A 27578-nucleotide genomic window follows, 5' to 3' on the forward strand; every position below is an offset into this window, starting at 1 on the left:
CGGGTAGCACCTTACAGACCCTTTGTGAACAACATCCTGACAAAGCAAAGCAACTTAGACAGTTGTCGGGAGGATTGAATAAGAAATTAGGAAGTGATCAATGGCCACTAGGAGGAACTAAGAATCTAGATGCCGCTAAAAAGGCTCAAGAACTAATTTGGAAAAGTAACAGGGGTACCACAGCCAAAGAACTAATTGCCCTATGGAGGCAGTACTGTCAGGAACTGAAAGAAACTTTCTTGTTAGCAAGTTGGCAGGATAATGCCTTAAAATTAGGAATAGCACTTACAGGGGGAGGGGTAGTCAAATCAGTAGAGGTATTGAAAAAGGAATGCGCTCATGAGAAATGCTCAAAACAGGAGTCTGAAAAGACCACGAGCGAGCCTGGAAAGGCTGATAAGAGTGGATTACGTAATCCAATGGTTGGCCTTGCCTTGACAGAGGGAGATGGTGATGATGATTTGGATGAATGGAATCACAGGGCTCAGGTTGTACCCCACGCTCCCCCCCGTACGTTAACATTTATCCCCCGGCGGCACCCGCACCAGCTGCACAAACCCCCGCGCCGACACCTCAAGTATCTGCCAGTGCCGTTTCCCCGCTGCCGTCAGTCACGGTTCAAGTAAATAATCCCCCGCCGGTCCAGATGGGAGACCAACAACCGGGTCCCCAGTATACCGATCCTGTTGCCTTTTACACCCGACTCAGGACTAAGAATAATCGGCCCCCGACGACACCCTCCCCACCCCAACCCAGTCCATCAAGGTCACAAAAACGGAGAAATCAAAGGCAGATGATTCAAAGTCAGAGACTAGAGAGTCAGAGCCAGAGTACCCTCAAGGCTTTAAGGTCCTTTTTAGAGTGCCGGGACCATAGTGACATTGACAGTGGCGATTCAGGAGACGACTTGTCATCCCTGGAATCAGAATCTGATACCGAGAGACCCGCCAGACATAAACTGACACCCCGGCAGTTGCCGGTGAGACAAATGCCTAACCCTGCCTTTAACGCAAATATTCCAGTGGCCGCCGATAACCCCCGGACCATAGGTATCTTCTACCCCTGGAAACCTAACGAGATAATGGCTATCTTAGCCGGGATGCCAGATAGGAAGAAATCCCCCACCTTGTTTGTAGAATTCCTCCGGACTACTATACTCGTCTATAATGCTGAATCAAGAGACTTATAGGCGTTAGTACAGCAGATCTTGAATCCCGCCGAACATGCAAGGTTTTTGGTTTACCTAGGCTTTGAGGACCATGCCACATTAGAGGCTCAAAACGCACAGAGTGCTGCTCGTGAACGCGCCATACTCACTGCTTTAACCACCACCCTGCAGAAACCCATTGATATATCAAGTTGGATACTAAACCACGAAAGGGCGAGGGAGCAGAGGAATTCCTAGAGAGATTCTCTGAGGTATATCGGAGTCAGTCAGGAGATGCTAATTACCGGAACGGAGCAAACTCGCCGCAATACTGTGCTATCCTGATAAATTGTCTACCAACCTCGGTGTCTGAAGCAATTAAGACTAACAATATGGACTGGTCAGAGAATAGTCCCAGCCAAATGGCCAGGGCAGTGAAATATTATTGGAAAGAGAGTAAGAGTCAGGAGAGTCAGCCCCAGGTCAAGGTCAAGACTGAGTACGTGATAAAAAAGGAAGAGCCAAAGCCCACCCAAGATGTGATAGGATATCAGACGGAGCCCCAGTACTGCATCCCAGGGTGGGTTGATAGACAAGGGTACAGAGATACCAGCCATCCCAACGGACCAACCGTCCCTAATTATGGCCCACCCTACGCTCCCCCAAGACAAAATTTCGGCGATAGAGGAAGAGGAGGGAGGCAAGCAGGGTCAGATACCTGTTTTAATTGTGGCCAGCAAGGCCATTGGAGCAGGGAATGTCCCTCCCGAAGACAAGGAAGAGGGGGCCACATGCAAGGACAACGGGGAGGTTGGCAGGGAAATCGGGGACGAGGAAGATATACAGACTTCTCCCAGAATAATCCGTTTCCCCAGTACTGACTAGCCAACCTCGTGGCGAACGGGTTCCAGTCGGACAAGGAGCCCGTTCTATCCCTGCTGATTGAAGGGAGCCGACATACGTTTCTGGTAGACACCGGAGCTGCTATGTCATCTGTCCGATCAGAGCTCAATCTCCCTAAATCCGGGGAGACACAAAGCCTGTCCGGATTCCAAGGACAAGTGTGCCAGTACCCGATATCAGAACCAGTTGAAGTAGCATTTCAAAATGAGTCTGTGAAACACCAATTCGTGATCACAAATGGGCTGGATTGCAATCTCATGGCCAGAGACCTGTTATGTGCATTTCAACTAAGACTTGAGTGTGGGAACGAAGGAATAACTGTAAAACCATGGGCCCCTAAAAGACAATGTTACGCCTCTGTCACCCCACAATGGTGGACTCTGGACTTAAAAGATGAACCCCCATCTCATGTAACCCTAGCTTATGATCGAAGTGGAAAAGATAAGGAATTGGAGAATTTTTACCAAGCTTATGAAGGGACTGAGTGGGATGTTGTTCTCCGAGCCATAGTTACGGGACCGGAGGAGAAAGCAGAATATGTTGAGGTTCCCTCGGAATTGTGGAAGCAACCCCTAACTGTAGCCCCACACATCACCCGGGAAGTGAACTCCCCCTACCGTGCGAAAGATCTGGGACCCATGGTAAAACAGGCAGTTGAACAAGCTAACCCAGATGACCGGCAGGAGCAGGCCCTGTCAGGCGGTCGAGCTATCCTGTTATACCAAGAGCCAAAGGTAGTCTTGACATAGTTGCACCACCACGTTGGGAATGAGGTACCGGAATACGTCAATCCGCAAGTGTGGGCAGAAGACCCCACACAGGTAGGATGCGTTAAAATAACTCCCATCCAAATCGCCCTACAGGAAAATGTTGTACTACCCTCCATACGACAGTATCCGCTGAAACAACAAGCGATACCCAGCATTGATAAACTGATCACGGGACTACTGACACAAGGAATCCTGATTAAATGTCAGTCCCCGTGCAACACGCCCATACTTGCAGTTCCAAAATCAGGAAAGCCAAACCAGTACAGATTAGTACAGGACTTACGATCTATCAATGCTATTGTACAACCGCTTCATGCACTAGTACCTAATCCAGCTCACATTCTGGCCCAGGTCCCTGCACAAGCGAAAATCTTTGCAGTAGTTGATCTCCAGCACGCCTTCTTCGCCTTGCCACTGGAACCGACAAGCCAGTACCTCTTTGCTTTTACTTATAATGGACAACAATATACGTGGACCCGACTGCCGCAAGGTTTTGTAAACTCTCCAACATTATTCTCTAGGTGCCTACAAGGACAGTTGCAGACTTTGACCTTGAAACATGGTTCTGCTCTGGTCCAGTACGTGGACGATTTGCTAATAGCTAGCCCTGACGAACAAAGTAACCGGGAAGACACCGCCCAGTTGCTTAATCACCTATTCTCACTCGGGTACGTAGTCTCTCAATCAAAGGTACTAGTGGCCCAACAGAAAGTTAAATTCCTCGGCTTCATGCTCTCAGCAACCGAGCGGAGTCTAGAGAGAAGCAGGATTGAGCCAATCTGTCAGTTCCCCGTACCCCGTAGTGCAAAACAAGTGAGGCAATGGATGGGGATGGTAAACTACTGTAGACAATGGATACCCAACATCGCTCTAGAAACCAAACGACTAACACCATACACCAGTGTGGAGGGCGAGTTTCAGCTAGACCCTGTCGCCATAAGAGCGTTTGAAAACCTAAAAGAAGCATTGTCACAAGCCCCAGCACTGGGGAGACCCCTGTATGACAGGCCCTTCCAGCTATACTGCACTATCCTCACTGATTGTTCGACTGCTGTCCTAACGCAAAAACATGGGGACAAGCATAGGCCGGTGGCTTACTACTCCTCGAAGTTAGATCCGGTAGCGCTAGGGCATCCCGTATGCACCCAGATTCTGACCGCCATCTATAATAGCCTACAATCGGCTGCCAACCTAACTTTGCAACAAGATATTACTGTATACAGTTCGCACTCGGTAACTGCACTATTAGGCCAATTACAAACTCAGCACCTCACTATGGCCCGACAAAATAAGTACGAGATATACCTGTTGAATAATCCTAAACTGCAATTTAAGCATTGTACTACTATCAACCCAGCATGTTTTCTCACAGAACCACCCCTCGAACAAACAGACCCAGGACATGATTGTCTATTTTTAATCAAGGAAGATACCTCCGTCAGGGAGGATCTATCTGATGCCCCAATGCAGAGTCCTGACACAACCATGTATGTAGATGGAAGTGCGTCCGTCAGTCCCCTTGGGAAAAGACTTTCTGGATATGCAATCGTAGATCAGGACAGTAATACTTTGGAGTCTGCCGCCTTTGAACTTCCGTATTCCGCCCAACAAGCAGAACTGTTCGCATTAATACGAGCTTGTATCTTAGGGAAGGACTTAAAGGTTAACGTTTATACAGACTCGAGATATGCCTTCGGAGTGGTTCATGATTTCGGACAATTATGGAAAAACAGAGGGTTCCTAACCTCTGCAGGAACACAGATATCCCATCAGAAATTAGTATCTGATTTGCTACAAGCCCTCATGCTACCAAAACAGATCTCCGTGATAAAGTGCTCCACACACACAGCAGGACAAACCCCAGTAGATATAGGGAATAGATGCGCTGACCAGGGAGCTAGGGAAGCGTCCCAGGAACAACGAGTGGTTGTGCCTAGAATGATGAGCCAGACTAAAAGCTCAAATAAAAGCAAGTCTCCCTCGGAAAAGCCAATGCCAACCATCCAAGACGTCATTAAGTTACAGGAGGACGCTCCTGACCGTGATAAGGGACTGTGGAAACAGCTCGGTTGTACATATGATTGTGTGTCTAAATTATGGGTCACCCCTGCCGAGCAAACTTGTATGTCAGATGAGCTAGCATTATGGGTTATTGAATGTATACACTTTGCAACTCATTGTGGTGCCAGAGCAACTAGTGACACGTTATTAGCTACATGGTGGCATCCTAGATTACAAGCTCTGGCTCAAGGTATTAGCAGTCGCTGCCTCATTTGTCAGCAGCATAACCCGGGAAAAGGCATACCTTGTGAAACGGGTAAGACGCCGTTACCCACGGGTCCCTTTGAGACCCTCCAGATGGACTACATTGAATTAGAAAGGTGTCAGTGTTATAAATATGTACTGGTTATTGTTGATGTATTTAGTAAGTGGATTGAGGCCTACCCGACTACGGATAACAAAGCCTCCACTGTTGTAAAAGTTTTAATGAGAGAAATTATCCCAAGGTACGGAATTCCAAACCGATTAAGTTCAGACAACGGCCCTCACTTCGTGGGTCTGGTAAACAAGGAGTTCTGCATTCAAATGGGCATCCAACAGCAGCTACATTGTGCCTACAGGCCACAGGCCGCCGGACTGGTCGAGCGGGCTAATCAGACCTTGAAAAATAAACTTGCCAAATTACAGGCCGAGACGGGAACTACATGGCTCAAACTACTCCCCGTGGCCTTGTTCCAAATACGCACTACCCCGGCTGGTGCAGCAAGATTAAGCCCTGCTGAAATCATATATGGCAGACCTCTCAAAACCCCGTGGAACCAGGAAGTCCCAAAGACTGTCCACTTTCACCACATGACAGCAGAAATGACTAACTATATTTTGTCGTTAACCAGGGCATTGAAAAGTTTGCACTCCCGGGTACGCGCTGCTTACATCGACCTCCCTCCTATAGTCAGTCCGTCCCAGGTCGAGCCCGGAGCGTATGTATTAATCAAGAATTGGACGCGAAAAGGATTGGAACCTCGTTGGGAAGGACCCTATCAAGTCCTACTCACCACCCCAACTGCTGCCAAAGTAGAGGGAAAGAGTGCTTGGGTTCACCTCCACCACTGTAAAATTGTCAGTAATGCTATGCCTGAAACTTAAAGAATGCTAACCTCTCTTGCTTCCAAGAAATCTCTCCCTAAACAGACGTGCCGCGCCGACCAGCCATGCAGACGTCGCTGTGGATCCTCTCTATCAGTGTCCTGATCACCCTTGGAATAACTCAACAGCCCAGAAGGAGAACATGCCGGCGGAACCAACCCAAGCGGGTACACCACCGATGCCACGGAGACGTGCTTCGGTGCAATGATGATAACCCAGGCGGGTTCGGGAAATGGAACGTGATCAACTGGGACACCTACATTGGGCTTATTAGACAGCCCCACCGCTCGCTAATGCTGAGATACATACACAGAGGAACATTGCCATGCCATTGGACCAAGTGTAAATTTGATTACATCTGTCGACGCCAGGTGACCAAGTCTGTTACTGCAGGACCATGCAACAGAACTACCGATACCAAAGGACAAAGCTGTTATCTGAAGTCCAACCAGGAAAGGAAAAGAAATGGACTGTCCCCTATGAGCAGCTTCGACTATTCGAGGGTAGAAGGTATCCTCACAAAGAGACATGAACGAGATCTATCACTAAGATAAGGGAACAAATGGATAATATGAAGGAAGCAAGTAACTGGGGAGACTGGGGATTTGGAGGATGGTATGACTGGTTGATAAATATGGCTATGTACCTAGTAGTTGCAATCGCCTGTATTTTTATTGGACTAGCAATCATGAAATGTGTGCTAGGAAGAATGCAGCTAGCTTTGGAGAAAATAGGTAGCCCAAAGATGTTAATGGTAAGACCGACCAATGAATGTGAAATGAAGGAAGTAAAGTACGATGATAATAAAGAATTTGATCGACTGAATAAAATAGACGTAACCGAATAACGGTTGGTTATCATAGAATGATAAAAGGAGGGAATGAGAATACCAAGGTCAAGGAAATAGAAACAAGAAACTGTGAAGGCAGCAAGAAGTAAAATAAAAAGGCTAAACTGATCTTTGGCTGCTAATATGGCTGGCGCCCACAATGTCACACCTTGCTGATAGGACCAATGTAAGGCAGCGTGCAGAAGTTATACAGACAATAGGCGATCAGAAAATGCATTACCATGATTGCAAACGCATTACCATAATGTTTAGGTGATCTTGAACACATTACCAGGATGTTTACTTAGCTGTAACCCATTCAGTTAAATGTGACTTCTTTATTTCAAACTGCCAGGCCAGGAAATCAAATTAAATGTATACGTGCACAGCTCAGGATTGGTGCAGGAATATACGAGGTGTTAATGTCTTCTCAAATGCAAGTATAATAATGTAGCACACTGTATGACAAATTGTTTGCTCTGTTGGGTTCGTCAGACTCTTGCAGGAGTCGGTGCCGACATTTCAGAGTAAGACTCCGCGGAAAATAAATCGTTTGAATTCTCCAGTTGCATTCGACTCAGTGATTACTGAACCAGACTGAGGGTAAAAGAATCTGTTCTATCAGTAACACTCCTGTGAAACGCCGTGGGACTTTTTACTATATTAATGGTGCTATATAAATATAAGCAAGTTCTTGTTGCTGTTCGAAGTATGAGGCTGCAAGATTACTCTGCAGAGTTCTACCTTCATGAGTAGTCCACATTTTAGCGCTTATAAAATACATGGCAGTGGTGCCAACATTTCTTGCAGCTTTAATCCATTTTAGAATACAGATGATTCTTAAGAGAATGTTTTATCAGGATTTTATGATGGACTTGCAAATCGGAAATCCTGATTTACTAAAACTCAGACGTAGGATTTCACTTCAGAGAGCAGGCAGACATAGAATAGCAATCTTTTACTTGCAATGCATGCAGTCCGTTTCAGGTCCAGAATGCAACCTGGAGAGGCAGAGAATGCAGAACATTCTTTAGATTTGCGAGCCTTTGAACCAGCGTGGAGAGTGCAAGCAGTTCCCAGCTGTGCTGGTCATTTATTGTAACTGAACTTGAATTGCTGCTTTTTCATTAAACTGTCAGTCAGTAACACTCAGTCAGCCAGCTCCAAACACATGACTTTTCTTTTTGTGGCAAATGAGATTTCATGTTATAAAGGTTTGACTGTATATAGTGTAAGGGATGGTCAGAAGTAAGTAAATTACAGCGATATATTTGGCCCCAGCATAAGGACACATATAAACCCACATTCAATAAAAGACTCCAGAGACAGTTGCAATTCATTGCCTGGCTGCCCCTTATATTATACCACATATACAAGGTATTTTTGTATTCTTTGTCTCTTTTCAGGAAAACTGGTTGGTGGGTCTGAATGGTAGGTCTACACAGGTGAGTAATAATGAACAATGTGTATGTAGCATCACAGGTGCAGGAGTGTAATGGATATCTGAAGTGGAAAAGGCAGGGTTACAAGAAAGTACTCTGTCTTCAGACAGAGAGACAGACCTGTAATTTACAGAAATGCCACTTTCAGGAAGACAAGAGATAAAGATTGAGATATTGGGCTGAATTTTTACTTTTGAGTTAGGTCGGTTGTGTGGGGACCGCGTAGTGGGTTGCTATCCCGAACTTCCCATCAGCGCGCTCTGCAGTGTATGTTTAACTTAATTACATCAATTGACTTAGTCATGCAGGTTTCCTGGCCAATTAACTGGAGCGGGTCTGATGACATCACAGCTGACTCACTTTTAGCTCACCTATTTAAGTGAGCCTTGCACAATTCAGAGTTGAAGGTTGTTGGAGCTGGTTCTGAGGTTGTTGTGAGAGGTGGCTCTTGCTGTTATATAGTTCCAATAGTTTGACTGTGAAGGTTCAAGCATTTATAACCAAGGATGCAGGCTCAGCGTCAGAAGGCTGCACCCAGGTTTTCTGATTCCTCCCTGGAAATCCTGCTCCAGGGAGTGAGAGCACGGACGGAGGTCCTATTCCCTGGTGATGGGAGGAAGAGGTCAGCCGCTGAAACAAAGAGAGCATGGCTAGAGATCGCCCACAAAGTGAGCAGCAGGAATGTTGTGAGCCGCTCCTAGATCCAGTGTAGGAAACAAATTAATGATCTCATGAGGTCAGGAAAGGGGAGCACAATGCCACATTCAACTACATCCCGATGTGCCTGTCACCCCAACCCCATCACTCTGCCTGCCCAAGCCTACTCCTGCACATCACTCCTCACACCAACCTATCTCGCAGATGCACCTATCCCTCAGTGTCTATGCACTTCCTCACATCCCCATCTGACTATCCACCACTGACACTCACCTTCAGCCTAAGGCCATCATAGAAAGTAACACCACAGAAGGAAACCATTTGGCAATGTCACACCACTTCCTCATAGTCACCCTCTACAGGTGTAGCCCATCCATCCCTTACACTCATTCCATCACTCTCTCTCAAAGTTCTCTTGTTTCCCTCCTTTCAGGAAAAGAGAACACAGAACAACAGGGAGTGACAGAACTGGAGGTGGCCCTTCAATTTACAGTACATTGACGCCAAGAGAGGAGGAGGCACTGGAAATAAGCGGAGTTGCAGAGCTGCTGGTGGTGAGAGATGGAGAGAGGGACCTCCCAGCAACCTGGTAACAGAATTAAGTGCCATACAACCACATGGCATACAACAGTCACTCATGGCGATTTTATATCAGCAGCCAGTGAAATATGATCATGTGCATAATGGTAGCTTACAACATTCTTATTATAACAGTTCTAATTCATCTCTTTACTCTCCCACAGGCCCATCCAGTGCCCCCCCCCGCCACACTCCCCACTGTCCAACTGGAGGAGGAAGACGACTCCTCAGTGGGAGCTCCACTCTCTGAGGGTGCAGCGTCACCAGACCCATGCGCAGCCAGCACCAGTGCAGATACGCACGTTGGTGGGTCCTGTGACAGATAGAGTAGTGTTGTCATCAAATGTTTCACACATTGCAAGTGAGCAAGACCAGATGGTGGAGACAGTGACAGCAGTGGAAAGTCCACGTCAGAGGGAGCAGGACGATCAAAGCTCTGCTCAGCTGGATGCAGATGCTGAGCCTCGGGGCCATCGACAAAGAGGGTGATCTTGGAGGAGCAGCAACAAATGCGCGAGGCTCTGGCAGCTTTTCCAGCCGCGATGTGCGCGATTGTAAGGAGAATGGAGGAGTCCATCTCCAACATGAGCAGCACCATGCCACAGGTGATGGCGATGATGTGCTCTTCCATCAAAAGGATGGCCACCTGCATGGAGGAGCAAATGCGCCAGTCAAACGAGAACATGCTTGCTGTGAAAAACAGCTTGCAGACTCTTTTACAGTCATATCTAGGAGGGCTACCAACCTAGAGTTGGGCCCTTAATCGCCCCAATGATGTGCAGCAAAGTGCTCTCCAGCTCCTTGCTAGCAGGGAAGTGTGGGTGGCCCATGAGAGGGATGATGATGAGAGGGGACATGGAAGTGGGGGCTCTTCTCAAAGCACTCCCACTTCTCCCCTGTTGCCAACCCCTCAGTCACAGCCACACATATTGTCTTGAATCCCAATGGCTGAGTCTGCCCCTGCACAGGTGCAGGAGGAGCAGTCTTTGGCGCGGCCCTCACAGGCTCCAAAACCCAGAGGATGTCCGCCAGAAGTGTCTAAGCAGTCAGAGCAGGGAAGTGAGTGTTGTGTTTTGAGTTTTGCTTCAATTAAGTTTGTCCCAGTTCCAGGTGTTACCTGAAGGGGGTGCTGGGGGGCTCGGTTTTACTTTGTCTTTCACTTTCAGTTTCAGGTTCTGCCATGCAGACAATGTGCTGTAATGTCCACCCATTTGCTCAGTAAATAGTAAAAGGACATTCCGTCTCCTCTATTCATTACTGTTCGGTCAAGATGCAACACTGGCGATGAGGCAGCTGTTGAACTCTCTAGAAGGACGGAGATAGACATGTGAACCTACAGCCGTGATATTGGAAATTGCGACGAGCGGGCCACTCAGCTAGCAAAATCAACGGCATTTTGATAGTTGGCTAGCTGCGACGTAGACGGTGGACAGAGTATTGTGCGGGCCAGGCAACTACCGTGAGTGTAGCTACCGTAACTCTGGCCGGAGGAGAAAAATAATTTAAAAAAAAAAAGAAAAAAGTCCATGGATCTTAAAGGGACAGTGCACATTAAAACTATAACGACCTTGGGATGTATTGAAGAGTTCTCTGGGGATAAGGACAGTTCATGGGAGGAATACGCAGAAAGACTGGGGTGTTTCTTTGAGGCCAATAATATTGACAGAGAAGAGAAGAAGCGCTCAGTGTTGCTAAGTGTATGCGGAGCTGCTACTTACTCCGTCCTGCGTTCATTGGTGGCTCCTCGTAAACCTAGTGAGGTGGATTATGCTGATTTGATTGAGAAGCTGCAGAAACATTTTAACCCAAAACTCTCAGAGATTGTGCAGCGTTTCCATTTTCACAATTGCAAACAACAGCCTGGACAATCTATTTCAAGTTACATTGCTGAGTTGAGGAAACGCTCATTATATTGTAATTTTGGTGACCAGTTAGACAATATGCTCCGTGATCGGATTGTGTGTGGAGTGCTGGACTCGGCATTGCAGAGACAGCTGTTAGTGGAGAAGGCCCTGACGTTTTGACTGGCCGAGGAGAAGGCTTTAGCAACAGAGGCTGCATCGATGAACACACGTATGCTCCGTACAGAGGCAGCACCATCTCAGGCCGCCGAGGAGGTGCACAAGACCACACACGCAGCTGCTGCTGCGAGAGACATGGAGGCAACTAAAGAGACAGGAAGAAAATGCTTCCTTCTCTAGCATCTAGATGGCACCTTCACTTGTTTTGGCCCTCTTTTTTGTAGGACAAAAAATAAATTGAACAAATAAACTGTAACTAAAACTCTAATAAATCTTTAAATAAAGCTTAACAAATCAAATTAAAATCTTGTCGTTTAAACCAATTATGCACTCCAGTCCCCGCGGTGCCCACCGTTCATGGAAGTGCTCGAGCGCGCCGGCGGACACCGCGTGCTCCATCTCCAGGGCCACCCGGGCGCGAACATGGCCGCGGAAGCGAGGGAGGCAATCTGGCTGGATGACCCCCTCGGCCGCCCGCTGCCTGGACCAATTAATGGCTTTTCTTGCCAGGCCCAGGAGCAGACCCACGAGGAGGTCCTCCAGCCTGCCCGCTCCCCTCCGCACCGGGTGACCGTAGATAAAGAGTGTGGGACTGAAGTGCAACCAAAAATCAAGGAGCAGCCCCTTCAAATAATGGAAGAGGGGCTGCAACCTCACACATTGAAAATAAATGTGGAATACGGACTCCTCCAGACCGCAGAACAAACAGGCGGTCTGGGTGTCCGTAAATCTATTTAACAATATATTGCACGGGACTGCACCGTGCAACACCCTCCAGGTCAAGTCCCCAATAGAACAAGGGAGGACTCCCGCATAGAGAGCACTCCATTGGGGACCCCCGCCTCCGCCGGAAGGCAAAACGGCACGCCACGGCGTGTCCGGACGGCAGGCGAAGATGACAAAGTGGAAGGTGTGCAGGAGCAGCCCGTACAGGAAACCCCTCCGTGCGGAATGAAAAGGCACGGAGGGCATCTCCTCGAGACAGCTCAAGTTGTGAGGCGCCGATCCCCGAGGGGAGTTTCGGGGCAGGGCGCCGACAAGGAATTCCGTCCGAACGGGGGAAAGCTCGGACGGGATCGCCCCATGCGCTTGAGCCGTCTCAATACACCTCGTGGCGCCAGGGTGCAGCGTCGCTTTCACCGCCTCGATTGCATCGACCACGAGCCGGACGTTGTCCCAGGACATGCACCGCGCCAACTCCTCCGGCGCCATCCAGCCCGCTGCTCCGCCATCGAGTAGGTCCCCGACTCTAGTCACCCTGCCAGGCACAGCCCTGCATTCCGCCAGCCACCCGAACTCGTGGACGTGGAGGTGCGGATTCCTGAACAGCGGCTCCCGGAGGACAGCCGCCATTCCTGACGATGGAGAGCTCTGCCTGGAGGCGACGTAGTTCCAAACCCATAGCAGTTCCTGGTAGAAGACAGGCAGCTCCCGCAGGCTGGCACGCCTGCCGCCCACTTCCAAAAACAGGAGCTGCATGTCGTAATTGAGGCCGTGCAGCTGGCGGAAAAAATACGTCGCCAGCGCACACCATCTCGGAGGATTCTCGACGTACAGGTATCTCTGCAGCGTCTGAAGATGGAAAGTCGCAGCCTGGGTGCGGAGGCACACCAAAGCCTGACCGCCCTCCCTAAGCGGGAGATTCAGAACCGCGGCAGAGACCCAGTGCTTCCTTTTGTCCCAGAAGAAGTCAACGAGCTTCTTCTGTATCTTGGCGACAAATGCAGGGGGAGGGATCAAAGTGACGAACCGGTACCACAACATGGTGGCCACCAGTTGGTTTATGACCATTGCTCGACCCCTGTAGGACAACACTCGGAGCAATCCTGTCCAGCGTCCTAAGCGAGTGGTGACTTTGGCCTCCAACTCTTGCCAGTTCGCCAGCCAGGCGTCCTCGGCAGGGCTGAGGTAGACTCCCAAGTAGAGGAGGTGCGTGGTGCTCCAGGCGAAGGGCCTGAACTCCTCCGGCAGGGAGTCCACCCGCCACTGACCCACCAGGAGTCCAGAACATTTCTCCCAGTTGATCTTGGCGGAGGATGCGTCCGAGTAAATCTGCTGGCATTCCCACATCCTCCGCAAGTCAGCGGGATCCGTGACCGTGAGGAGCATGTCATCGGCGTAAGCCGAGAGGACCACCTCCACGCCCGGCCCTTGCAGAGCCAGTCCCGTCAACCTCTTCCGCAAGAGGCGCAGGAAAGGCTCTACGCAAATGGCATATAACTGGCCGGACATGGGGCATCCCTGACGCATCCCCCTCCCGAAGCGAAGGGGCGTCGTCAAGGACCCGTTAACTTTAATCAGACACTCCGCGGCAACGTACAGAAGTCGGATCCGGGCGACAAAATGCGTCCCGAACCCGAATGCGCGCAGAGTCCCAAAGAGATACTCGTGATCCACCCTGTCGAACGCTTTCTCCTGATCCAGGGAAAGGAAGGCGACCGACAGACCAGCCCTCTGGGAATGGTGGACCAGGTCCCGGACCAGATGGATGTTATCATGGATGGTCCGGCCCGGGACCGTGTAGGACTGGTCGGGGTGGATCATGTGGGCCAGCACGGCGCCTAGGCGAGCAGACATAGCCCTGGCAAAGATTTTATAGTCCGTGCTGAGGAGGGAGACCGGGCGCCAGTTTTTAAGGAGGCGGAGATCACCCCCTTAGGCAGCAGGACAATAACCGCCCTGCGCCAAAAGAGGGGCATCTCCCCGGTTGCCAGACTTTCCCCCAGGACCCGCGCATAGTCGCCCCCCAAGACGTCCCAGAACGCCCTGTGGAACTCCACGGTCAGCCCGTCCAGCCCCGGGGACTTTCGCCTAGAGAGCTGGCGGAGGGCGCCGGTCAGCTCCTCCAGACTCAGAGAAGCGTCCAATTTTTCAGCGTCCTCCAGGCCGACCTTCGGCAGGTCCTCCCACAAAACTCCGCGCGCATCCTCGCTGGACGGATCCGGAGAGAACAGAGCCCCGTAATAGGCGTGGGTCTCCGCGCGGATGCCCTCCGGATCTGAGACCAGAGATCCATCGTCGGCCAGCAGCTCCAAGAGCTGCTTACGGACCCCCCGTCTTTTTTCCAGCGAGTAGAAGAAGGGGGAGCCGCGGTCCAGGTCCTGCAGGAACTGGATCCGCGACCTCACGTACGCGCCTCGGGACCCGACAAGCTGCAGGTCCTTCAGCGCGCCCTTCTTCTCTTCGTACACCATCCGCAGGGCCGGGTCCTCGAAGACTTGACCGAGACGGGATTCCAGGTCGAGCACCTCCTTCTCCAACTGCCCGACCCGGGCCTCCCGCCTCTTGGTCGACCCCTTCGCGTACTCCTGACAGAAGAGAGGAATGTGAGCCTTGCCCACATCCCACCATAGCCTCAAGGAGGGGAAGCCCCCCCGCTTCCTTCTCCAGCCGGCCCAGAACCGACGAAACGAATCTCGGAACCGTGCGTCCTCCAGCAGCAGGTTGTTAAAGTGCCAATACGCGGACCCCCGCCGTGCGTGCAGCGGAACGAGCTCCGCCCACACCAGGTGGTGGTCCGTGCACGGCACCGGCCGCATGGAAGCCGCCGGAACGCAGGAGACGTATGCCCGGGAAATGTAAAGGCGGTCGATCCTGGACGCTCCTCTCCCAGACCTCATGCAAGTGAAGGCGCTGGAGTCGGGATGGAGATTTCGCCAGACGTCCACCAAGTCGAGGGACCCGACCAGGTCCCTCAACTTCTCCATTGCCGCCGGGCATGGCAGGGTGCCCGTGTGGTCCCTCGCCTCGAGGGTACAATTAAAATCCCCCCCGAGGATGACGCACTCGCCCGCGTCGATGGAGCCCAGAAGAGTGGACACTTCTTCAAAGAAGCGCGCTTGCTGCGCACCAGCCCCAGGGGCATACACGTTCACTAGATGGAGCGGCACGCCCCCCAGGCGAACAGTGACCTGGAGCAAGCGGCCCGGCACGAGCTCCTTGACCCCCAAGATCTCCGGCTGAAAATGCGGGGCCAGCAAGATAGCCACCCCACTGGAAACACTGGAGAGGTGACTCATGCTGACCCCTCCTTGCCATTCCAGGAGCCACGTGGCCTCATCTCCCGGAACGGTGTGGGTTTCTTGCAGGAAGCACACCGCATACTTCCCGTCCTGAAGGACCGAAAAGTTATTAAATCTGCGGCTAGCTTCCCTGCTGCCGTTGATGTTAAGGCTGGCTATGGTTATCTTCATCTCAGAAGCATAGATCAACCGCTACTTATATCTAACGGGGGAAGGGAGAGTGGCCGCTAGTCAACCGCCACTCCCTTAGCAGCCCAGTGAGGAAGGACCGGAGCTGACGCAGCCCGGGCGGGCTCACTCCCGCGCCCGCATCCATGGCTTTGACGGCGGTGCGGGCCGACCCGACGAGCAGCGCCAGGTCCGGCCATCTGTCATGGGCCACCCGAATCCTGTGACGACTCTGGCACGTGGCCACAAAGTCCCGGAGTTCCTCGATGGGAATGAGGGGGGTCCCGGCGAGGGATGGGAGGTCATCCATCGCCTCATCGGCGATGGAATCCCAGTCGTCCTCCGCCCCCACCACCGAGTCCCCGTCCTCCTCCGGGGGGTCGCCACCGGCGGCCGACCCGTCCGTCACGCAGAGCGCAGTGAACGGCTCGGCCGCAACGGCCGGCCCCGCCTCCGCCCGGATCCCACCCCCAGGATCGGTGGCGGAGGATTCCTCCCTGGGCTCCTGCAGGGGCGCCGGGCCAGAAGACGGCGGCAGTTCGGAGCCCCCCTCCGCCCCAGGCGCCGGAACCACCGGAGAGACCGGAGAGACCGGAGAATATGTAAATCCGATCTCCTCCAAGTCGCCCGGCGCCAGAGGCACAGACAGAGGGCCTTCCCCTACTGCGCCACCGGCCTCCGACCCAGCAGAAGGGGTATTTCTCGGAAAATCCTCGACGAGGTCGAGCAGCACCTGGGAAATGTCCGGGCCGCTTTGGGCGAGCTCATCTTCCGCGAGCTTGCCCGACCCAGACTCCAAGCCGCCCGACTCGTCGAGGGGTAACGCCACCGAAAGGGGATCGATCTGAGCCGCGGGTTGTCCTGCGACCCCCCCCACGGGCAGGGTCTCATCCCCATCCCCGGGAGGCACGAGCTGGGCAGACACCTCTGCCTCAGCCTCCCCAGGGACAGGCGACCCCTGCCGATCGCTTACAATGGTGACAGCGGTGGGGTGGGGTGCAGTACCCACGGCGGGCGACGACTCCCCCTGACCGGAGGGACCTTCCTCCTCCTGGTCCTCCTCCTCCTCCTGGGGGTCACGCCTTCTTTTTAAAGTGGAGGAATAGGGGGAGACCTCCATTTCTGCAGGGGCCTCCCCTGCTCCCTCCGGAGGAGCAGGTTCATCGGGTCCCTCGGGCCCGAGCCCGGCCGCAGGTTCTGGCGCTCCCGCCTTGGCGGTCGTGGCCACAGGCTCGGGCACGAGGTCCACCCCACTGTCGCCCTCGCGATCAACGCAGCAATGCTCTCGGGCGTCAGGGGCTCCATGTCATGGGGCACGCCCTCCATGGGGGGACCCGCCCTGCGGTGTTTATTTTTCCCCCGCGCCTTCCTCCCGACCGGACACACTTCCTGCCCCTCGCCGGAGGCCTGGATGGCATCGACCTCCGACGTCGACCGCACCCCGGTAGTATTTGTTTGGGGGGGGGCACGGCCAGACCCGGGGGGAGGAGCGGCGGCGGCGCCAGCCTCGGCCACGCCAGACGACCTGGCGGCCTTGGAGGCGGGGCAGTTTTTTCGTACATGCCCCACCTCCTTGCAGGCGTGGCACCGCACGCCATCCGTCGTCCAGAAGACGTGGTGAAGGGTCCCCTCATGGAGGACCGAAAAAGCCCCGTCAGTCTCCCCCTCCTGCGCCAGCTGAACAAAGGCCTGGCGCCGGAAGGAGAAGACATGGCGAAAGCTGGCTTCCTGGAATCCGAGCGGGATCGGCGTGATCCCCGACCCCACCTCCCCAAGTTGGAGCAAGTGGGGGAGGAGGAGCTCACTCGAGATGTAGGGCGGGACGTTCGATAACACGACCCTCTGCGCGGTGGCCTCTAGAGGGTCCACCGGCAGGAAGGTTCCGCCCACGGTGAGCCCCTTGGTGATGGCCAGGGCCACCGCCCGCTCTGACTCCAGGAAGAACACAGCCTTCCCATACATTTTTGAGGCGGCGAGTATGGCTGGAGGGCCGACAACCCCAGCCATGGCCTTCACGCACGCCTCGATGGTCATGTTGGGGTGGGTGTAGCTCTTCACCCCAAACTTCTTTGTTATCAGTCGGAACGGCGACAGGGCAGCAGCAGAAGCGGGAGTAGCCATGGCTTTGGTCGCCACCACCGCATAGGTTCTTGCCGGCCCCGCCACCGCCGCAGATGTGGAAGCCATAGTGGGGTGGTTCTTTAAAGAGCCACACACACCCCAAGTCACAGGCCTGAAGGTGTTAATGGCCTTGATAAAAAAGTCTTCCCTTGAGCAGAGGGAGTGTAAAGTAACTGGCCCGCCTCTCCCCCTGATGGAATTAATTGGGAGAGGGGCCTTTCTTCCCTCTGCTCAAGTGGCAATTAGTAGATTTAAAGAGGGTGCCTTTCCAGAGAGGCAAAGAGAGGACAAAGAGAGAGAGAGAGGGGGGGTGGGAAGGAGGGGGGGCCGCAAAGGAAGGGTCCCCGCTCAAGGTGGTATTCGATGGGTGGATGTCGGCAGGGTGCACTCCCCGATGGAAAAACAAAGTCTTAGGCAGATGGTCTTCGGGCAGGGGGAGAAGATGTCTTCGCCTGGGTAGGCTGGAGAAAGCCCAGGCTCAGCCCCACACCAGGTCTTCTCACTGTCAGGGAAAAAAAGCTTCACCTGGGCAGGCTCCAGCCAACCCAGGCCAGGCTTTCCGGCCCGTCTTCTTTCCTCCCCCCGCCTAGAATGCAAAGTCTTTAGGGGAATGCACAAAAGACACCCACCTGCAGATGTTGAAAGATGCAGCAGCTCCTCCCCTCCTTCCAAGTTGGAGCTGAGTGGTATTCCTCTCTCCTCTCTCCCTCTCCTGGACCGGAGGCCAAATTGGGAGGCAGTGATGGAAGGCCTCTCCAGTTGTAATACTGGCCTCCTCCTCTGTCCTCTACTCCTCCCTCTCCAGGCACCTCGGTAGATGTAGATGGTTGTAGATGGATGGTTGCTGGTAGTGGTGGCCTGGGGTCACTCCTTCCCCTCCACTCCCAGGCCAAGGCGACCACCACCTCCCACACAGCAGCAGCAGCAGCAGCAGCAGCACAACCTGCTCCACTGAGAGCAAGGTCTAGAATGAGGAACTGTGACGGTGCCAGTCAGTTCCTTCTCTAGCCTCTAGATGGCACCTTCACTTGTTTTGGCCCTCTTTTTGTAAGACCAAAATAAATTAAACAAATAAACTGTAACTAAAACTCTAATAAATCTTTAAATAAAACTTAACAAATCAAATTAAAATTTGGTCGTTTAAACCAATTATGCACTCCAGTCCCCACGGCGCCCACCGGTCATGAAAGTGCTCGAGCGCGCCGGCGGACACCGCGTGCTCCATCTCCAGGGCCACCCGGGCGCGAACATGGCCGCGGAAGCGAGGGAGGCAATCTGGCTGGATGACCCCCTCGGCCGCCCGCTGCCTGGACCAATGAATGGTTTTTTTTGCCAGGCCCAGGAGCAGACCCACGAGGAGGTCCTCCAGCCTGCCCGCTCCCCTCCGCACCGGGTGACCGTAGATCAAGAGCATGGGACTGAAGTGCAACCAAAAATCAAGGAGCAGCCCCTTCAAATAATGGAAGAGGGGCTGCAACCTCACACATTGAACATAAACATGGAACACGGACTCCTCCAGACCGCAGAACAAACAGGCGGTCTGGGTGTCCGTGAACCTATTTAACAATATATTGCACGGGACTGCTCCGTGCAACACCCTCCAGGCCAAGTCCCCAATAGAACAAGGGAGGACTCCCGCATAGAGAGCCCTCCATTGGGGACCTCCGCCTCCGCCGGAAGGCAAAACGGCACGCCACGGCGTGTCCGGATGGCAGGCGAAGATGACAAAGTGGAAGGTGTGCAGGAGCAGCCCGTACAGGAAACCCCTCCGTGCGGAATGAAAAGGCACGGAGGGCATCTCCTCGAGATGGCTCAAGTTGTGAGGCGCCGATCCCCGAGGGGAGTTTCGGGGCAGGGCACCGATAAGGAATTCCGTCCGAACGGGGGAAAGCTCGGGCGGGATCGCCCCACGCGCTTGAGCCGCCTCGATACACCTCGTGGCGCTGGGGTGCAGCGTCGCTTTCACCACCTCGATGGCATCGACCGCGAACTGGACGTCGTCCCAAGACATGCGCCGCGCCAACTCCTCCGGCGCCATCCAGCCCGCTCCTCCGCCATCGAGTAGGTCCCCGACTCTAGTCACCCTGCCAGGCACAGCCCTGCGTTCCGCCAGCCACCCGAACTCGCGGACGTGGTGGTGCGGATTCTTGAACAGCGGCTCCCGGAGGACAGCCGCCATTCCTGACGGGGGAGAGCTCCGCCTGGAGGCGACGTAGTTCCAAACCCATGGCAGTTCCTGGTAGAAGACAGGCAGCTCCTGCAGGCTGGCACCCCTGCCGCACACTTCCAAAAACAGGAGCTGCATGTCGTAATTGAGGCCGTGCAGCTGGCGGAAAAAATACGTCGCCAGCGCACACCATCTCGGAGGATTCTCGACGTACAGGTATCTCTGCAGCGTCTGAAGATGGAAAGTCGCAGCCTGGGTGCGGAGGCACACCAATGCCTGACCGCCCTCCCTAAGCGGGAGACTCAGAACCGCGGCAGAGACCCAGTGCTTCCTTTTGTCCCAGAAGAAGTCGACGAGGTTCTTCTGTATCTTGGCGACAAATGCAGGGGGAGGGATCAAAGTGATGAACCGGTACCACAACATGGCGGCCACCAGTTGGTTTATGACCATCGCTCGACCCCTGTAGGACAACACTCGGAGCAATCCTGTCCAGCGTCCTAAGCGAGTGGTGACTTTGGCCTCCAACTCATGCCAGTTCGCCGACCAGGCGTCCTCGGCAGGGCTGAGGTAGACTCCCAAGTAGAGGAGGTGCGTGGTGCTCCAGGCGAAGGGCCTGAACTCCTCCGGCAGGGAGTCCACCCGCCACTGACCCACCAGGAGTCCAGAACATTTCTCCCAGTTGATCTTGGCGGAGGATGCGTCCGAGTAAATCTGCTGGCATTCCCGCATCCTCCGCAAGTCAGCGGGATCCGTGACCGTGAGGAGCACGTCATCGGTGTAAGCTGAGAGGACCACCTCCACGCCCGGCCCTTGCAGAGCCAGTCCCGTCAACCTCTTCCGCAAGAGGCGCAGGAAAGGCTCTACGCAAATGGCATATAACTGGCCAGACATGGGGCATCCCTGACGCACCCCCCTCCCGAAGTGAAGGGGCGCCGTCAAGGACCCGTTAACTTTAATCAGACACTCCGCGGCAGCGTACAGAAGTCGGATCCGGGCGACAAAATGCGTCCCGAACCCGAATGCGCGCAGAGTCCCGAAGAGATACTCGTGATCCACCCTGTCGAACGCCTTCTCCTGATCCAGGGAAAGGAAGGCGACCGACAGACCAGCCCTCTGGGAATGGTGGACCAGGTCCCGGACCAGATGGATGTTATCATGGATGGTCCGGCCCGGGACCATGTAGGGCTGGTCGGGGTGGATCATGTGGGCCAGCACGGCGCCTAGGCAAGTAGACATAGCCCTGGCAAAGATTTTATAGTCCGTGCTGAGGAGGGAGACCGGGTGCCAGTTTTTAAGGAGGCGGAGATCACCCCTCTTAGGCAGCAGGACAATAACAGCCCTGCGCCAAGAGAGGGGCATCTCCCCGGTCGCCAGACTTTCCCCCAGGACCCGCGCGTAGTCGCCCCCCAAGACGTCCAAGAATGCCCTGTGGAACTCCACGGTCAGCCCGTCCAGCCCCGGGGACTTTCCCCTAGAGAGCTGGCGGAGGGCGCCGGTCAGCTCCTCCAGACTCAGAGGAGCATCCAATTTTTCGGCGTCCTCCAGGCCGACCTTCGGCAGGTCCTCCCACAAAACTCCGCGCGCATCCTCGCTGGACGGATCCGGAGAGAACAGAGCCCCGTAATAGGCTCGGGTCTCCGTGCGGATTCCCTCCGGATCCGAGACCAGAGATCCGTCGTCGGCCAGCAGCTCCAAGAGCTGCTTACGGACCCCCCGTCTTTTTTCCAGCGAGTAGAAGAAGGGGGAGCCGCGGTCCAGGTCCCGCAGGAACTGGATCCGCGACCTCACGTACGCGCCTCGGGACCCGACAAGCTGCAGGTCCTTCAGCGCGCCCTTCTTCTCTTCGTACACCATCCGCAGGGCCGGGTCCTCGAAGACTTGACCGAGACGGGATTCCAGGTCGAGCACCTCCTTCTCCAACTGCCCGACCCGGGCCTCCCGCCTCTTGGTTGACCCCTTCGCGTACTCCTGACAGAAGAGATGGATGTGAGCCTTGCCCACATCCCACCATAGCCTCAAGGAGGGGAAGCCCCCCCGCTTCCTTCTCCAGCCGGCCCAGAACCGACTAAACGAATCCCGGAACCGTGCGTCCTCCAGCAGCAGGTTGTTAAAGTGCCTATACGCAGACCCCCACCGTGCGCGCAGCGGAACGAGCTCCGCCCACACCAGGTGGTGGTCCGTGCACGGCACCGGCCGCATGGAAGCCGCCAGAACGCAGGAGACGTATGCCCGGGAAATGTAAAGGCGGTCGATCCTGGACGCTCCTCTCCCAGACCTCACGCAAGTGAAGGCACTGCAGTCGGGATGGAGATTTCGCCAGACGTCCACCAAGTCGAGGGACCCGACCAGGTCCCTCAACTTCTCCATCGCCGCCGGGCATGGCAGGGTGCCCGTGCGGTCCCTCGCCTCGAGGGTACAATTAAAATCCCCCCCGAGGATGACGCACTCGCCCGCGTCGATGGAGCCCAGAAGAGTGGACACTTCTTCAAAGAAGCGCGCTTGCTGCGCACCGGCCCCAGGGGCGTACACGTTCACTAGATGGAGCGGCATGCCCCCCAGGCAAACAGTGACCTGGAGCAAGCGGCCCGGGATGAGCTCCCTGACCCCCAAGATCTCCGGCTGAAAATGCGGGGCCAGCAAGATAGCCACCCCACTGGAAACACTGGAGAGGTGACTCATGCTGACCCCTCCTTGCCATTCCATGAGCCACGTGGCCTCATCTCCCAGAATGGCGTGGGTTTCTTGCAGGAAGCACACCGCATACTTCCCGTCCCGAAGGACCGAAAAGTTATTAAATCTGCGGCTAGCTTCCCTGCTGCTGTTGATGTTGAGGCTGGCTATGGTTATCTTCATCTCAGAAGCATAGATCAACCTCTACTTATATCTAACGGGGGAAGGAAGAGCGGCCGCTAGTCAACTGCCACTCCCTTAGCAGCCCAGTGAGGAAGGACCGGAGCTGACGCAGCCCGGGCGGGCTCACTGCCGCGCCCGCGTCCATGGCTTTGACGGCGGTGCGGGCCGACCCGACGAGCAGCGCCAGGTCCGGCCATCTGTCAAGGGCCACCCGAATCCTGTGACGACCCTGGCACGTGGCCACAAAGTCCCGGAGTTCCTCGATGGGAATGAGGGGGGTCCCGGCGAGGGACGGGAGGTCATCCATCGCCTCATCGGTGATGGAATCCCAGTCGTCCTCCGCCCCCACCACCACCAAGTCCCCGTCCTCCTCCGGGGGGTCGCCACCGGCAGCCGACCCGTCCGTCATGCAGAGTGCAGTGAACGGCTCGGCCGCAACGGTCGGCCCCGCCTCCGCCCGGATCCCACCCCCAGGATCGGTGGCGGAGGATTCCTCCCTGGGCTCCTGCAGGGGCGCCAGGCCAGAAGACGGCGGCGGTTCGGAGCCCCCCTCCGCCCCAGGCGCCGGAACGACCGGAGAGACCGGAGAGACCGGAGAATATGTAAATTCGATCTCCTCCAAGTCGCCCGGCGCCAGAGACACAGACAGAGGGCCTTCCCCTACCGCACCACCAGCCTCCGACCCAGCAGAAGGGGTATTTCTCGTAAAATCCTCGACGAGGTCGAGCAGCACCTGGGAAATGTCCGGGCCGCTTTGGGCGAGCTCATCTTCCGCGAGCTTGCCCGACCCAGACTCCAAGCCGCCCGACTCGTCGAGGGGTAACGCCACCGAAAGGGGATCGATCTCAGCCGCGGGTTGTTCCGCGACCCCCCCCCCACGGGCAGGGTCTCGTCCCCATCCCCGGGAGGCATGAGCTGGGCAGACACCTCTGCCTCAGCCTCCACAGGGACAGGCGACCCCTGCCGATCGCTTACGATGGTGACAGCGGTGGGGTGGGGCGCAGTACCCGCGGCGGGCGATGACTCCCCCTGACCGGAGGAACCTTCCTCCTCCTGGTCCTCCTCCTCCTCCCGGGGGTCGCGCCTTCTTTTTAAAGTGGAGGGATAGGGGGAGACCTCCATTTCTGCAGGGGCTTCCCCTGCTTCCTCCAGTGGAGCAGGTTCGTCGGGTCCCTCGGGCCCGAGCCCAGCCGCAGGTTCTGGCGCTCCCGCCTCGGCGGTCGCGGCCACAGGCTCGGGCACGAGGTCCCCCCGACTGTCGCCCCCCGCGATCAACGCAGCAATGCTCTCGGGCGTCAGGGGCTCCATGTCATGGGGCACGCCCTCCACGGGGGAACCCGCCCTACGGTGTTTATTTTTCCCCCGCGCCTTCCTGCCGACCGGACACACTTCCTCCCCCTTGCCGGAGGCCTGGATGGCATCGACCTCCGACGACGACCGCACCCCGGTAGTATTTGTTTGGGGGGGGGCACGGCCAGACCCGGGGGGAGGAGCGGCGGCGGCGCCAGCCTCGGCCACGCCAGATGACCTGGCGGCCTTGGAGGCGGGGCAGTTTTTTCGTACATGCCCCACCTCCTTGCAGGCGTGGCACCGCACGCCGTCCGTCGTCCAGAAGACGCGGTGAAGGGTCCCCTCATGGAGGACCGAAAAAGCCCCGTCAGTCTCCCCCTCCCGCGCCAGCTGAACAAAGGCCTGGCGCCGGAAGGAGAAGACATGGTGAAGGCTGGATTCCCGGAATCCGAGCGGGATCGGCGTGATCCCCGACCCCACCTCCCCAAGTTGGAGCAAGTGGGGGAGGAGGAGCTCACTCGAGATGTAGGGCGGGACGTTCGATAACACGACCCTCTGCGCGGTGGCCTCTAGAGGGTCCACCGGCAGGAAGGTTCCGCCCACGGTGAGCCCCTTGGTGATGGCCAGGGCCACCGCCCGCTCCGACTCCAGGAAGAACACAGCCTTCCCATACATTTTTGAGGCGGCGAGTATGGCTGGAGGGCCGACAACCCCAGCCATGGCCTTCACGCACGCCTCGATGGTCATGTTGGGGTGGGTGTAGCTCTTCACCCCAAGCTTCTTTGTTATCAGTCGGAACGGCGACGGGGCAGCAGCAGAAGTGGGAGTAGCCGTGGCTTTGGTCGCCACCGCCGCATAGGTTCTTGCCGGCCCCGCCACCGCCGCAGATGTGGAAGCCATAGTGGGGTGGTTCTTTAAAGAGCCACACACACCCCAAGTCACAGGCCTGAAGGTGTTAATGGCCTTGGTAAAAAAGTCTTCCCTTGAGCAGAGGGAGTGTAAAGTAACTGGCCCGCCTCTCCCCCTGATGGAATTAATTGGGAGAGGGGCCTTTCTTCCCTCTGCTCAAGTGGCAATTAGTAGATTTAAAGAGGGTGCCTTTCCAGAGAGGCAAAGAGAGGACAAAGAGAGAGAGAGAGGGGGGGTGGGAAGGAGGGGGGGACGCAAAGGCAGGGTCCCCGCTCAAGGTGGTTTTCGGTGGGTGGGTGTTGGCAGGGTGCACTCCCCGATGGAAAAACAAAGTCTTAGGCAGATGGTCTTCGGGCAGGGGGAGAAGATGTCTTCGCCTGGGTAGGCTGGAGAAAGCCCAGGCTCAGCCCCACACCAGGGCCTAGAAATTGGGTTTTGGCTTAGCCAGGGCTTTAGCGCCGGAAGTTAGTGCCGGCGCTAAGTCCCCCTGCGCGCGCCAAAAATTCAGCAGGGCCGCGCCCAAACGGCTGCCGGCGCTACTGAAGGGTCTTTGCGGCGGTAAATCGGCGCTAACTGCCGTTTCGCGCCGCAATTCCGGCGCTGCGGCACCCGATGCGGTGCGGCAGGCTCGGGAAGTGCAGGCCTCCTCCTTCCGTTAAGGAGGAGCTGCCTGCACCCGGCCGCGGCCCGCGCAAATCTGTCTAAAAATGAGCCCGGCACCTCGGACAAGTGCCGGGCTTGCATCTGTTCCGGGGGGTGGGGGGGAGAAGTCCGGGGAGGGAGCTGCGGGCAGGCGGCCGGCGGGAAAGCGGCCGGCCGCCGCGGGGCCTTTAATGCGCCGGCGCAAACTCATTCAAGACCCTGTTGCCAGAGTCTTAGTTGCGGCTGCCACGGGCGAGGCGGCCGCAACTGAATTTCGGCGCTAGGGCCCGTCGGCATGGCAACCGGGACGCTGCGCACACCGATGACGTCATCGGTGCCGGCGCAGCGCTACCGGTGCAACGCCGATTTAGGGCCCCAGGGAATTTTTAAACTGGCCATAACTCTGGCGCTAGTCCCTCTAGCGCCTCAAAAGCGGCGCTATGGCAACTGAATTTCTAGGCCCAGGTCTTCTCACTGTCAGGGAAAAAAAGCTTCACCTGGGCAGGCTCCAGCCAACCCAGGCCAGGCTTTCCGGCCCGTCTTCTTTCATCCCCCTGCCTAGAATGCAAAGTCTTTAGGGGAATGCACAAAAGACACCCACCTGCAGATGTTGAAAGATGCAGCAGCTCCTCCCCTCCTTCCAAGTTGGAGCTGAGTGGTATTCCTCTCTCCTCTCTCCCTCTCCTGGACCGGAGGCCAAATTGGGAGGCAGTGATGGAAGGCCTCTCCAGTTGTAATACTGGCCTCCTCCTCTGTCCTCTACTCCTCCCTCTCCAGGCACCTCGGTAGATGTAGATGGTTGTAGATGGATGGTTGCTGGTAGTGGTGGCCTGGGGTCACTCCTTCCCCTCCACTCCCAGGCCAAGGCGACCACCACCTCCCACACAGCAGCAGCAGCAGCAGCAGCAGCACAACCTGCTCCACTGAGAGCAAGGTCTAGAATGAGGAACTGTGACGGTGCCAGTCAGTTCCTTCTCTAGCCTCTAGTTGGCACCTTCACTTGTTTTGGCTCTAGCCTTTTGTTAATTGTTCCTAGCCTCCTGTGTTAATTCTTAACGGCCTGTTAGCCGTTCATGGGTTGCACCTGGCTTTCTTGGTATATAAGTTCTGCGGTTGCTCCCTTCCTTGCTCAGTCCTAACCGGGGAATCCGGGGACTAGCCGCCGTTCTGTGGCTCCTGGCTTTGACTAGCTGGCTGCCATGGTTCTCTCGAGTTCTGTATTTAAGATGTAACTAAGTCTGTGTCCTTGTTTCTTAGTCTTGATAAGGTGCTGGACTGGACTGGCGTGTTGCCATGCTGGCGCTTGTCTTGAGCTCTATTGAGAAGCCTGTTACCCCTGCGGCAGCCCCTCGTGATAGCTTGTCTCGAGTCTCATCTCAGCAAGCTGGTTGCGCTTGTGGTAAGCTTATCCCAGCTCAGTATGGACAAGTATGTTGCCTCATGGAAGCTGTCCTGAGTTTCCTATTCTTGACTAGCCGTTTTGTAACTTGTCTCGAGTTCTATGTATATTGTTCTTCTCTCGAGTTCTATGTATGATGTGGTGTTCCTGTCTCGAGTTCTATGTTTATTGTTGTGTTCCTTGTATGAATCTAGTTAAGTAATGAATAAAGTATTGTTCCTTAAGATTGTATACCTGCCTCTAGCCTGGTTTCTGCACTTGGGTCCAGAACCTACCTTGCCCGGCGAGCACGGCCCCGTATCTACACGGCCCCGTGGCTCCCCAACCCTGACAGTAGGACTGAGCCATACATGGACCCAGTAGAAACCAACCGGCTAAGGTTTGAAACTCTCGAGTTAATTTTCGAGTTCTCTTGGGCAATATAAACTCTCGAGTTAATTTTCGAGTTCTCTTGGGCAATATAAACTCTCGAGTTAATTTTCGAGTTCTCTTGGGCAATATGCGGTTCTCCT

General features: G+C 55.2%; 1 protein-coding gene across 1 annotated transcript; it reads left to right on the plus strand.

Moving 5' to 3' along the window:
- Nucleotides 1–921: 921 nt before the first annotated feature.
- LOC147122955 (protein NYNRIN-like) lies at nucleotides 922–7359 on the plus strand. The gene has a single exon (XM_085962713.1). It carries the CDS (start codon nucleotides 3550–3552, stop codon nucleotides 5965–5967), a length of 2418 nt encoding a protein of 805 aa, XP_085818839.1. The 5' UTR covers nucleotides 922–3549; the 3' UTR covers nucleotides 5968–7359.
- Nucleotides 7360–27578: the final 20219 nt, after the last annotated feature.

This window comes from Somniosus microcephalus, chromosome 2 (assembly GCF_052327205.1).
Source record: "Somniosus microcephalus isolate GS21.2 chromosome 2, FLI_Smic_1.0, whole genome shotgun sequence".
In the NCBI taxonomy this organism is placed as follows: Eukaryota; Metazoa; Chordata; class Chondrichthyes; order Squaliformes; family Somniosidae; genus Somniosus; species Somniosus microcephalus.

Coding starts and splice junctions, on each gene's coding strand:
- LOC147122955 (XM_085962713.1), top strand. CDS start 3,550: ATGCTCTCAGCAACCGAGCGGAGTCTAGAGAGAAGCAGGATTGAGCCA.